This window comes from Anomaloglossus baeobatrachus, chromosome 2, assembly GCF_048569485.1.
Source record: "Anomaloglossus baeobatrachus isolate aAnoBae1 chromosome 2, aAnoBae1.hap1, whole genome shotgun sequence".
Lineage (NCBI taxonomy): Eukaryota > Metazoa > Chordata > Amphibia > Anura > Aromobatidae > Anomaloglossus > Anomaloglossus baeobatrachus.
In genome coordinates, this window is record NC_134354.1 from 628,947,646 (window position 1) to 628,960,933 (window position 13,288).

At 43.9% G+C, this 13,288-nt stretch overlaps 1 protein-coding gene across 1 annotated transcript in view; it reads right to left on the minus strand.

Moving 5' to 3' along the window:
• ERICH6B (glutamate rich 6B) overlaps nt 1-13,288 on the minus strand; it is a 441,806-nt gene that overhangs the window by 130,638 nt on the left and 297,880 nt on the right. The window contains exons 8-9 of the mRNA XM_075334387.1: nt 7,455-7,519; nt 4,208-4,359 (exon numbers count right to left, since the gene is read on the minus strand). Coding sequence (XP_075190502.1) covers nt 4,208-4,359; nt 7,455-7,519 — 217 coding nt within the window. The remainder of the gene's footprint in view (nt 1-4,207; nt 4,360-7,454; nt 7,520-13,288) is intronic.

The window sequence follows — 13,288 nt, forward strand, 5'->3', positions numbered from 1 at the left end:
ATGCGGCAGTCAGGAAAAGTTGGTGGTCACACCAGGCCTTGTTTGAACTTTCAAAGTTTTTAAAGGAAACTGGATTGAGGTTTAGTTATAATGAAAATGTGTAAAGTTTTTTTCTGAATATTTTTAGACCATCTGTCACCAAGTTTATGTTGCTCATTCTGAGACCACCATAATGCAGACAGGGACTCACATTCACTTACTGGGCTGCTTACTGTATTGTGATAAAACACTATTTTATAACTTCAGCTCTGCTAGTCTTCTCACTGATGAGCTCCTGCTATCTAGTCCTCCGTATTCATGAGCTCTGGCTATCAACAACCCCACAACTTTTTGACAGCCTCCTGCAGTGTGAACAGAAAGCTGTCAATCAACGGGTTTGACAGAGCTTATTAGTGAGAGGACTGCAGCAGCTTAAATAGTAATACAAAAAGGAGCAGAGAAAAGTCCCTCATACATTTTACCCATATGGTGGTATGATGACAGTCTAATGTGTATGGGGGCCCCAGAAAATGTATTGACTTGGAAGACCTTGATCCAGCATGTCTAATTTCCTACTGCCGATCCTTTTGGTATCAGGTTTGGTGGTGGTTCTCTCATAGAGAACACAAGAGCACTCGGCCGAACACGTGCTCATGTCTATAGGAAAGCTGGCTGAGTTAGCTGTCAGAAGATCTCTGGGCCGGCAGCCATCTAATGTGTATTGCGGGCTTTAGTTACACACCACTGAAATCAAGGTCTCCGTTTATTTTTCTGGTTGTCCTCAGATTGGGAAGCATGAACCTGATGATAGACTCCTTTTTAAATATAAGTAGTGTACTGCCCCGCTCTCGGCAGCCGAGCTGCTCGGATCCGGTCCTTCTGTGGGTAGCTCGTGGGTCTCCAGACCCGGGGGTCTCGCGGTCACTTCGGTGACCCGGTGGGTCAGTACCGGCGGGCTACAACTCTGTCCCGGTCCACCTCGGTTCCACCGAGCTGTCTTCCCGGCTCCTGCAGATGGAGACCGCCATCTGCCTTCTAGCCAAAGGCACCAGGGCTCCTATCCTGGTAGCTGTCAGTTTGCCTTCAGGCCTGAGACACAGGCCTGACCTCCTCTCTCTTTGAACTCTACCACTTGTCTCTCTGAACTGAACTGACTTGTTTCCCACCCTCGGGCTGTCTAAAACTCCTCGGTGGGCGTCTTCCAACCGCCTGGTTTCCGCCCCCTGGTGTCTCTATCAAGCCCTTAGGGGGTGACTAGGGTTTTAAGGTTGGCTGTGTGTTACCTGTGAGGGAAAGGTATAATGCGGGGCCCTATTTGTGACTACCTGGCCCGGCCAGGGCGTCACAGTAGCAATGAGGCAGGCTGAAAATTGACTTCTGTGCAAATTTTGTTTTCTCATTCTCAATACAAACAATGTGAAAACTAGGCAACCAATTTCTGCTGCAGTCAAGATGTTCACTATTAGAAAATGGTGTTCTCTTCATGAGCCTGTGTCGTGGGCGGAGGAGGGGACGCTGCGCTCTCCCACTGCTCGGGTCCGGCTGCCGCGGCTGCTGCGGCCTGCTGCTGCTTGGTGGCTCGAGCGATGGGCCGGATCCCGGGGACTCGAGCGGCGCTCCTCGCCCGTGAGTGAAAGGGGTTTGGTTTTTGGGATAGTTTATTGTCCATGACGCCACCCACGGTTGTGGTGATTGTGTGGACACCACCGCTGCTCTGTATGGGGTCCCCTCCGTGGGTAGGGGGTGGTTGTCCCGGGGCCCAGTGATGAGGTGGGGAATGCTGGATGGCAGGGCCGGTGCAGGGCTTGGCAGGGTGCAGGGACGCGGGGGCAGCGCTGTGCCTCACGACACTGTGGTACTCACTCAGCCTGAGATGGAGACACAGTTCTCGGTAAAACACACGGCTGGAAAGACGGTTCCCACGGACGGCTGCAGTTGCTTTTCCCCAGTAGTTGACGGTGACGGTCCCTTTTCCTGCACCCAAGATGTTGATGGTAGCGATGGGTTCCCACCGGTAACCCGCTCCCCGACTTGGTTATGGGCCGGAGGAGCCCTACTTTGCCCGCAGGCGCTGGCCCTGAGAAACTGGTGCCCTGGCGGTGGCGGTGTCTCTCTCTAACGGTCGGACTGTTGCCTTCAATCGGGACTTGGTTGTTGGGAGACCCAGAGGTCCCCTTCACTGACGGATTTGTCAAATTCACGGCGACTCCTAGCCTTGCCGGGATCCGAAAGGCCCCTGCCAATGGTGCTGACTGCTCTTCGTATACCGCTCCGGTACCGCCGGGCCACCACCCGTCCATGGTCCTTCCGGCAACCTCCAAGCAGCCTCTCCTGCAGACAGTCACCGCCGTCTGCTGACCTTGCTTTCTCAGTCCGGGGCACACACCCGGACCAACTTCAGGCTTTCTTAACTGTTACTGTCTCTTCCACTTTACTCCTCTCACTTGCTCCTCTACCACTTCCTTTCACTTTGAACTCACAAACTAATCTGCCTGGTTTTTCCGCCTCCAGGGCTGTGAACTCCTCGGTGGGTGGAGCCAACCACCTGGCCCACCCCCTGGTGTGGACAACAGCCCCTGGAGGAAGGCAACAAGGATTTTTGGTTAGCTTAGGTGTACCTATCTGGGGTGTAGGGTGTGGTGGTGTTGTGACCTGTGACCCCTGGCTTGCCCAGGGCGTCACACCTGCCTTTCAGAATGAAAAACATATGGCAGAAATCATACAGCCAGTGTTTCATATACGCTGCCTATGAATTGGGCGGAATGTATCAGCTGGCTTAATGAAGCCATCTGGTTTAGAAAACCTATTTTAAAATGTATTTATAAGGCCAGGGTCAGAAGGTTGTATAAGCTGGATGAGAATCGCATTGCAGTGCTTGTACTGGCCGTGGCTCTCATGGCCCGAGATTGACAGCTTCATGTATTTCTTGGCAGCTCTCATGCTCGGATGAAGAGGGCTGCCAGCCAGTCCGGGTGTAGAAAGTGCTTGCATTACCCCCATTCCTACTGTGTTTTATGCTGTGTGTATTATACATGTGTTCAATCCTATAGAAAATGGGATAAGAAGGTGCGGTTCCTCGATGCAGTAGAGACGGGACTGTGTAGCGGTCAGTGCCACCTAGAGGTTGAGAATCCAATGCAAAATGTATGGTTATGTAATGTGTAATATATTTGCAATGTATTAATGACGTATAGTGAGGTGTATTAACCTGATAAGCTGAAGGGGTAGGTTTTACAGATGAAGCAGTGTTAGACACTTCTTGGTACAAAGGGACCTGAGCACAAAAATGGGAGGAGTGACTGATGACCAGTGGGTTGGTTAGAGAGATGGGCATTATGAGGTGCCAGCTCTGCAGGAGTGTTCAAATAAGGAGCAAGTGGCTATGTAGTGGAGCGAGTCAGGAAACTCGTAGGTACTCTTGTAAGGTCCGGAGCCTACAGCTCATCCCGACAGACTTAGATCGTCGAAGTGACTAGAGAGTCGTTGGTGCAGAGAATCGGACAGCAGTGACAGTGGTGAGGTAAAGGAGGCATAGGTGCCCGGCACCTTGCAGGTTAGTTACAAGGTAGCGGAGATAGGCCAAGAGAGAGTACCCCAAAAAATAAGACAGCAAAACCATAGGATTGAGGCCATGTCTGTCATAATGGTGAGAAGGAAAATAAACTGTTAAACGGTTGCCAAAAGAACTTCTGTGTCAAGTGTTTCACTACTGCATCTAAGATAGGGACCGGCTGTGGGGTGATTATTACCACCCTGAAGAGAACAGCAAGTGCCTTATATCCTGCCCGGAGTGTTCCACACACACAGACACTTTCTGGCGTAAGAGTGCAGAGCCCCCACGGCCCGGCGTCCACACCTTTTTACATGGGCATTGCAATGTGATAGTCATTTTGGGAGTGCTGTGACCATGTGACCATAATGGGCGAAGCTTAGCTTTGGAGAAGTGGTAGTGAAGGACCTGTGGTAATGTCACGACCATGTGACCGTAATGGGTGGAGCTCAGCATTGCAGAAGTGGTGGTTGTGAAGTACCTGTGGTGATGGTATTCAATTACAATGCAGGGGGGCAAGACCAAGTTAAAAAAAACTTGATTGACAGTGACTGAACCAAGCAAAAGCGCCACCCCTATAACTCAAACAAAAGTTATGTATTGCATTCACTTAAGCATATAAAGCCTTTTTTTTCTTTTTTTACAGCTGAGACATATTTTGTTCTTAACTTTACTTACTTTTATAAATTCATTATCCAGTACTGGAATAAAACAGTCATCATCAATATTGTGGGCTTGATCAGAAAATTCATTATCAGATAGTGCATAGTTTGTGGTGGTGTCATTAGCAGATGCCAAAGTAAAAGATATTTTCTCCATCAAAAAAAGAGCTGAAACAAGAATGAATACAGACAAATATTACATAATTTTCACATATTGTCACATCTCCTTTTATTTAAAACAGCTCTTGATATTGACAAAAGTATTAGTACTCTGTAATGAACATCATCCCGTGCTCCCTCTGGTTTCAATTTACCTAAAGTTGTAATATTTTTAATGACACAAAAATGTCCTTATCTTTATTATCACTACTGCTCTCTACATGTACTGTGCATTATTCAACCTCTACTACCTGTACTGTACTCTACCTGCAATACCTGTAAAGTCCTGCTTTCTACCTGTACAGTAATGCTTGCTCTATATCTGTAACTGTACTGTACTGTTCTCTATCTGTACTACCTGTACTGTCCTGATGTACTTCATATTATTCTACCTATACTAAATGTACTGTACATTTTTCTACCTATACTGCATGTGTAGCAACCCTGAAGCCATCAGGGAGATACAAGGTACAGGATGCAGGGCCTACACCCCAGGGACCCAGAAGACCAGTGTCGGCAACAACAAAAACATTCCAGTTAATCCCTGTTTTTCCCCAAAGACTGGTGCCAGACTAGGGTTGGACCTAATCGATGGCCACCTGGGGGTGGAGCTGATCCAGTCCACTAGACGACCAGGTGGGAGAGGGCAGACAGTGGACAGTCAGAGTCAGAGTTGGTCTGTGACAGGGAGAGTGAGTGGAAGCACTGACAAGAGTGTGATGGCGACCTGAGGGCCCAGGCATGTGGTTGCCGGTGGAGTATTCCCAGAACCATAGCCCCAACGGGGTACAGAATCCTAGGTCAGGCAAACGCTCCAGGCAGACCTGATAAAATCTACACAGTGAGGAGACCATCAAGGACCTCACTGACCTTGTAGTTCGGGACGCAGTAGCAGTGGGAGAACCGGGGACCCGGACCAAAGACACTGACCCCACAGGGTTCTTCACGCTACTGTCAAACGGACTACAGTTGAGAGATTACCAGGAGGGGACCCCCATATCCTCCAAGCCACGAGGACACACTAACCAGAGACAGGTTCAGGGGAAAGAAGCCACCAGGTCACTAAACCGGCACTGGGACTAAGGAGACCAGCGGTCAAGACCAGCCTTCCTCGGGTGACCAGTTTTCATCTCACTGTGAGTAAAGGAACCAGTTAGGCTATGTGCACATGTTGCGTATTTACATGCAGTTACGCTGTGATCTGCACCGCAGCGTAACTGCATGCGTCCTGTGTCCCCTGCATAATCTATGAAGATTATGCAGGAGCCGTGCGCACGTGGCGTATTAGAGCGCAGCGCTTCGGTTGTTGCCCAAAGCGTGCGTTCTAAGAAGTGACATGACACTTCTTTCATGCACTCTGCATGCATCTCCCGCTCTCTCTATGGCAGGGGCTGCAGTCAGAGCGCATGGAATCTGCTTTTTTTTTTTCATTACGGACTGTTTCTGCAGCGATTTGAAGTGCACGTGTGCTGTTCAAATCGCTGCAGAAATTTCTGCAGTGACAGTACGCAATGTGCGCACATAGCCTTACACTGCAACCCCTTGTGTTGCCTACCTTCTTTCTGCGCCTATTAATATCATCTATCCTCTGGGGCCTGGCCCTACTTGCAGAGGGTCCAACATCCAGGCTGCCACTAAACACCAGCCCCAGTAGTGAGAATTGTGCAGCGGTGGCTCCACTAAATAGCCGCAACCCGCAAGTGGCGTCACGTTATAAACTTTCATTTAATCTCCCCTGTAAATATACCCCTTTTAAAAAAAGCGTCCCCAGGGACACAAAACCGAGCAACGGCCACCCAGTGACATCTCCCCAGCAATACATAACCCAGGACCGAGTACCCCATAGCCCTGGGCGACAAACATGTACTGTCTTGCTTTCTACCTGTACAGTACTGCTCTTTAAATGTACTACATTTATTGTACTCAGTGACGTAACTACAGTCTGATGGGCACCGATGTAAAGTTTGCGCCTGGGCTCCCCATCCTGGGCCACTTCCTGGTAAATATGTCCCCCATCCTGGTAAATATGTCCAAATCATTGCCCCATCCTGGTGTATGACCCCATCATGGCTATATCCTGGTATATATGGTCCCATCCTGGTATATATGTCCACTATCATAACCCCATCCAGGTGTATATACAGGGTGATCCAAAAATAAGTGGACAGTATGTGTAATAGGGTTATCAAACATGGTGTAAAGTGAAACTGACTCAGTTGCCCTTAGCAACCAATCAGATTCCACCTTTCATTATCCAAAGAGTCTGTGAAGAATGAAATGAGGAATCTGATCCGTTGCTAAGGGCAACTGAGTCAGTTTCACTTTACATCATGTCTGATAACCCTATTACACATACTGTCCACCTACCTTTGGACCACGCTGTATATCACCACCATGACCCCATCATGGTATATCTCCCCATTATGGAGCCATCCTGGTGTATGACCCCCATCCAAGCCTATATCCTGGTATATATGGTCCCATCCTGGTATATGTCCCCATTCTGGTAAATGACCCTGATCATGGATATAGCCTGGTATATATGGCCCCACCCTGGTATAGATGTCCCCATCATTGCCCATCCTGGTATATATGACCCATCTTGGTATATATGGCCCCATCATGGCTCCATCCTAGTATATAGCCCCCATCCTGGAATATAGTGTGGCACCCCAGTGTCCGGGAGCCACAATAGTGTTGCCTTCTTCATCGGGGGGATGCTATGCCTGGAAGCAAGAATGGAGGTCTCCCTTGCGAGGTACACTAACAGTAACCACATAACCACATAGTGTGGTCTGTGGCACATCATTGATGCCAGAAAAAAAGCAGACATGCGGAAATCACGGACTCACGTGTATGCCGCATGGAGACACGGTCAGTGACAAACCACCCATGTGTGCGCAGACTCATTGATTTTTAATAGTTCTACATATGTCCGTGATTCTGGTACATATAAAAACTATCACATACGTACCAGAATCACTGACGTGTGAACCAGGTCTAACGTGAATATTCAGCCAGGAACTACTTGATCAATTGAGATACAACTTGATTTATTTGTGGTACAATATATTTCAAGCATCTACATACAATATCATACTTACATCCATGTGTACTCAAATGGTTTGCTAGATTTGTAATGTTTTCCTCAGTGTATTCTTTTTTTATCCTGAATAAAACATTTTAAATCAGATAATTAAGATATCAAATTCAGAAATATTCAATAGTTATTATTTAACTTAACTGTTTACCATAATTTAATAAAAAGGGCTAATAATCACACTGACGTACAATTACACGTCTCAGCATTGAAATTGCAACATCAAGCAGGACAAATAATGGAATATGGAAATCACAGGTAGACTGGTTAATATTCAATTGATGAAAAAAAGGAAACAAACTTTTAAAAATAGCTTGATTTCATTTAGTATCAAGTTTGAGCATCATGCACAGAAATCCAAGAACTTACACACCTTCTCATTGTGTCATTTAGGTTACACAGGTCTGCGACTAAAAAGCTGTTTGATTATTTTCATCTAATTTCCATGTATTTTGGTGTGCTGAAAATGAAAAAAATATTGAAAAATATCCTGGACGTCAGGATTTGCCACATAATGCAAAATTATCTTCAAATTTACCTAATTTTTCTTTCTTTTTTGTTTTTTAGGGTTTTGAAAGTCAAAATTACTATTAATTAATTCACATCAATGCATTGAAGATATATAATGCCAAAAAAATATAACTTTGAAAGAAAAGAACTTTCAGAGTGAGCTAATGAAACCAGCATCAACATTTTGCAAGTCTAATGAGCGGGCTCTGACATGCCCTTGCTTGTTTCAATTGTTTTATCTTTGTTCTCACCTGTTCACACTTTTTAATCGCAGTTCGTGTTAGCTGTTCATGATCAACCGTGTTTCCCAAAATTAGCATTATGGCTCAGCGGAAGTGTATTAATTCGCCTGACAGTTTCTGTTACATTTGTGGTGAATATACAGTGTTGAAGCAACAGCTGAATATTACAGACTTTGTCAAAAAAGTATACTTCGCATATTTCGGACTAAAGCTTGGAGATCAAGATAAAGCTTGGGCGCCTCCTTAAGTGTGCAAACGGTGTGTTGAGGACCGTTTGCACACTTGGTTCAAGGGTAAGAAAAAAGCTTTCCGCTATGGGATTCCTATGGTATGGCGAGAGCAAAAGAACCATAGTGACGATTGTTACTTTTGTCCATGCGATGTGAAAGGGTATAATTCAAAATGGAAGCATTCCATTTCATACCCCAATATTCCCTCAGCAATTCGTCCCATCCCCCATGGCACAGATATACCAGTACCCAAGGCCCCTGCTACCTTGGAAGAGATAACTATGTCCGATGAAGCTGGAGTCATACCTGAACCAGAAGAATCAAGTTCTGACTTTGAAGATGATACAAGACCAAAATTGTTTTCCCAGGAGGAGATGAATGGTTTGGTAAGAGACTTAAATCTTCCCAAAGATGCTACTGAGTTACTCAGCTCAAGGCTCAAAAGCAAGAATTTATTGTTGCCAGGAGTGTCTTTTTCATGGTTCAAACATCGTGAAGACGAGTTCGTTCCTTACTTTGCCCAGGAAGATAGATTGGTTTATTGCATCGATGTCGAAGGTTTGATGGGTCAATTCAAAATTCAATATGATTCAGCGCAATGGCGTCTTTTTATAGATTCTTCAAAAAGAAGTCTCAAAGCAGTTTTACTCCACAATGGCGTTTTTTATGCTTCCATCCCTGTAGGCCATTCCGTACACCTCAAGGAAACCTACGACAACTTGGAATTGGTTCTTCGTAAACTTAAATATGAAGACCATGGTTGGCAAGTGTGCGGGGATTTGAAAGTCTTGTGCATGCTGCTCGGGCAACAAGCTGGGTATACCAAATTCCCTTGTTTTCTGTGTCTATGGGACAGTCGAGACCGACAAAATCACTGGACCAAGAAGAATTGGCAGCCGAGGGTGCTCACAGTTGGTGAAAAAAATGTCCTCCGAGAAACTTTGGTTCCTCCCTATAAAGTTCTTCTACCAGCTCTCCACATCAAATTGGGATTGATGAAGCAATTTGTAAAATCATTTCCAAAAGATGGAGAATGCTTCAAATACTTGGTCGCCAAGTTTCCAGGCCTCTCTGAGGCAAAATTGAAGGAAGGTGTGTTCGTCGGACCAGACATTAGAAGGCTTATAGCTGATCAAGAGTTTATCAATACCATGACGCATCCTCAAAAAGAAGGGTGGATTGAATTTAAAGAGGTCATAGAGAAATTTTTAGGCAATCACAAAGACCCTGACTACAAACAAATCGTTGGATGAATGCTGAAAGCATTTCAAGCTTTAGGTTGCCTGATGAGTTTGAAAGTGCATTTCCTCCATTCCCACCTTGACAACTTTCCTGAAAATGTGGGAGCTGTGAGTGAAGAGCAAGGTGAACGATTCCACCAGGACGTTAAAGAGATAGAAAGAAGATACCAGGGAAGATGGAGCATTACAATGATGTCAGACTACTGTTGGACGCTTCAGAGAGACATTACAGATAATACTCACAAGTGTAAATGTACCAAGAGAAGCCTCACAGGGAAGAAGAACCGATTTTAGTGAGTGTTAGTGAGCTCATTGCAGTTAAAAAAAATGATTTTCATGAAACATTTGTAATACAAAATTATTTTTTTGAGTCTATTTTCATTTATTTTGAGGTATTGTCTTATTTAACATAGTTACTATGTTATGTCAAAACGGAGGTCATTTTCAGATTCAGTGCACTCAAAAACATAAAGATTACGTAGAATAACCAAAACAGCTCTCGAAAATTTTCTTTTTTGCAGACCTGTGTTATTAATTCTTGTTTGAGAAAAGTTCTGCCACACTGAATGCACAGCAATCATCAAGATCCACTGCTGGCAGCTCCTTTTGCAAATGTCAACCTTTGACACCCCAGATGTGCTTGATGGAAGATAAGTCCAGAGATGCTGCAAGCCATGGTAGCATGTTTAGGCCACACAGGCTGCTCACAATAGCACATATAACTTGTGGCCTGTTGTTGTTTTGAAAAACGTCTCCAATTACACTTAAAAGAAATGGCTGTTCCACTGGTTCCACAACTAAATCATTGTAATGCCAAGCTTTTATTGTTCCTGAAATGAAGGCTAGAAGTCCAGCTACCATATGTTATGCCACTCTAACACCATAATCCCTGGAGTTGGACTAGTGGGACCTTCGTGAAGGCCTGTTCATGGTGTTACCCATATGGTCTCCAGGTAAATCTCTGACTGTCATTGCTTTCATGACAAACGCAACACTCATTGCTGAAGAAGATACTGTAGATCTTCAGTCCTGCTTCCAATGTTGTCTTGTTATGCATCATGATAGGCTTTGAGAGGGGTGGCATGGAACACTGTAGCTGGACTATAACCAACCATTAAACACTCCACAGAGAATATATTAGGTAGCAAAGTGTGCGATATACATATTACAATGATAAACTCCTACAAATATTGATGGTAAATATGAAAATATAATAGTAAATAAAAATACTCTATTCTTAAAAAAACTAAAATAAAAATATATGTATACAGTTAGGTCCAGAAATATTTGGACAGTGACACAATTTTTCGCGAGTTGGGCTCTGCATGCCACCACATTGGATTTGAAATGAAACCTCTACAACAGAATTCAAGTGCAGATTGTAACGTTTAATTTGAAGGTTTGAACAAAAATATCTGATAGAAATTGTAGGAATTGTACACATTTCTTTACAAACACTCCACATTTTAGGAGGTCAAAAGTAATTGGACAAATAAACCAAACCCAAACAAAATATTTTTATTTTCAATATTTTGTTGCGAATCCTTTGGAGGCAATCACTGCCTTAAGTCTGGAACCCATGGACATCACCAAACGATGGGTTTCCTCCTTCTTAATGCTTTGCCAGGCCTTTACAGCCGCAGCCTTCAGGTCTTGCTTGTTTGTGGGTCTTTCCGTCTTAAGTCTGGATTTGAGCAAGTGAAATGCATGCTCAATTGGGTTAAGATCTGGTGATTGACTTGGCCATTGCAGAATGTTCCACTTTTTTGCACTCATGAACTCCTGGGTAGCTTTGGCTGTATGCTTGGGGTCATTGTCCATCTGTACTATGAAGCGCCGTCCGATCAACTTTGCGGCATTTGGCTGAATCTGGGCTGAAAGTATATCCCGGTACACTTCAGAATTCATCCGGCTACTCTTGTCTGCTGTTATGTCATCAATAAACACAAGTGACCCAGTGCCATTGAAAGCCATGCATGCCCATGCCATCACGTTACCTCCACCATGTTTTACAGAGGATGTGGTGTGCCTTGGATCATGTGCCGTTCCCTTTCTTCTCCAAACTTTTTTCTTCCCATCATTCTGGTACAGGTTGATCTTGGTCTCATCTGTCCATAGAATACTTTTCCAGAACTGAGCTGGCTTCATGAGGTGTTTTTCAGCAAATTTAACTCTGGCCTGTCTATTTTTGGAATTGATGAATGGTTTGCATCTAGATGTGAACCCTTTGTATTTACTTTCATGGAGTCTTCTCTTTACTGTTGACTTAGAGACAGATACACCTACTTCACTGAGAGTGTTCTGGACTTCAGTTGATGTTGTGAACGGGTTCTTCTTCACCAAAGAAAGTATGCGGCGATCATCCACCACTGTTGTCATCCGTGGACGCCCAGGCCTTTTTGAGTTCCCAAGCTCACCAGTCAATTCCTTTTTTCTCAGAATGTACCCGACTGTTGATTTTGCTACTCCAAGCATGTCTGCTATCTCTCTGATGGATTTTTTCTTTTTTTTCAGCCTCAGGATGTTCTGCTTCACCTCAATTGAGAGTTCCTTAGACCGCATGTTGTCTGGTCACAGCAACAGCTTCCAAATGCAAAACCACACACCTGTAAGCAACCCCAGACCTTTTAACTACTTCATTGATTACAGGTTAACGAGGGAGATGCCTTCAGAGTTAATTGCAGCCCTTAGAGTCCCTTGTCCAATTACTTTTGGTCCCTTGAAAAAGAGGAGGCTATGCATTACAGAGCTATGATTCCTAAACCCTTTCTCCGATTTGGATGTGAAAACTCTCATATTGCAGCTGGGAGTGTGCACTTTCAGCCCATATTATATATATAATTGTATTTCTGAACATGTTTTTGTAAACAGCTAAAATAACAAAACTTGTGTCACTGTCCAAATATTTCTGGACCTAACTGTATATACGATATATATATATATATATATATATATATATATATATATATATATATATATATATATATATATACACACACAGTATATATATATATATATATATAGTATATCTAAAAGTATATTAATAAAACTGAATAGTATGGAAGGTAGATTCACACGGAAACAACATAAGTTGCACATTATATGGATAACTAGTAATTTGTACTAAATACATCATCTACATGCACAGGTATAGTGTGAAAGATAGTGTGAAGTTAAACTCAGCAAAGATCAGGGAGTGTAGAAATGCACCAAAATACACTGAATAGTCAATAAGTATAGAAAACAGTACACACACTGTATTGCAACATAACACAACATAATCCAAAGGAGAAGAAAAAATCCAGCACCTCTTATCAGTGAACTTTTATTTATTCCAAGTTAAAATATAGTCAAAAAAGGGCTTATCGAATAGCGGTTTTAGCGATTTACACATTTCGAGGCTAGATGCCTCCTAATAATAACCAAAACACCACAGCAGTGCAATGATTTAAAACTATCTTTAAGGGACTCCCTCATCACATGATGAAACCTAAAATAGAAACAAAGTCATGGAAAAATACCTGGAAAATCAACCCTTTTTGGGATTGAATGGGTTGATTTGCTGTTAAGAAGTGATGACCATAGATGGGCACTTCTTAATAGAAAGGAATTTTG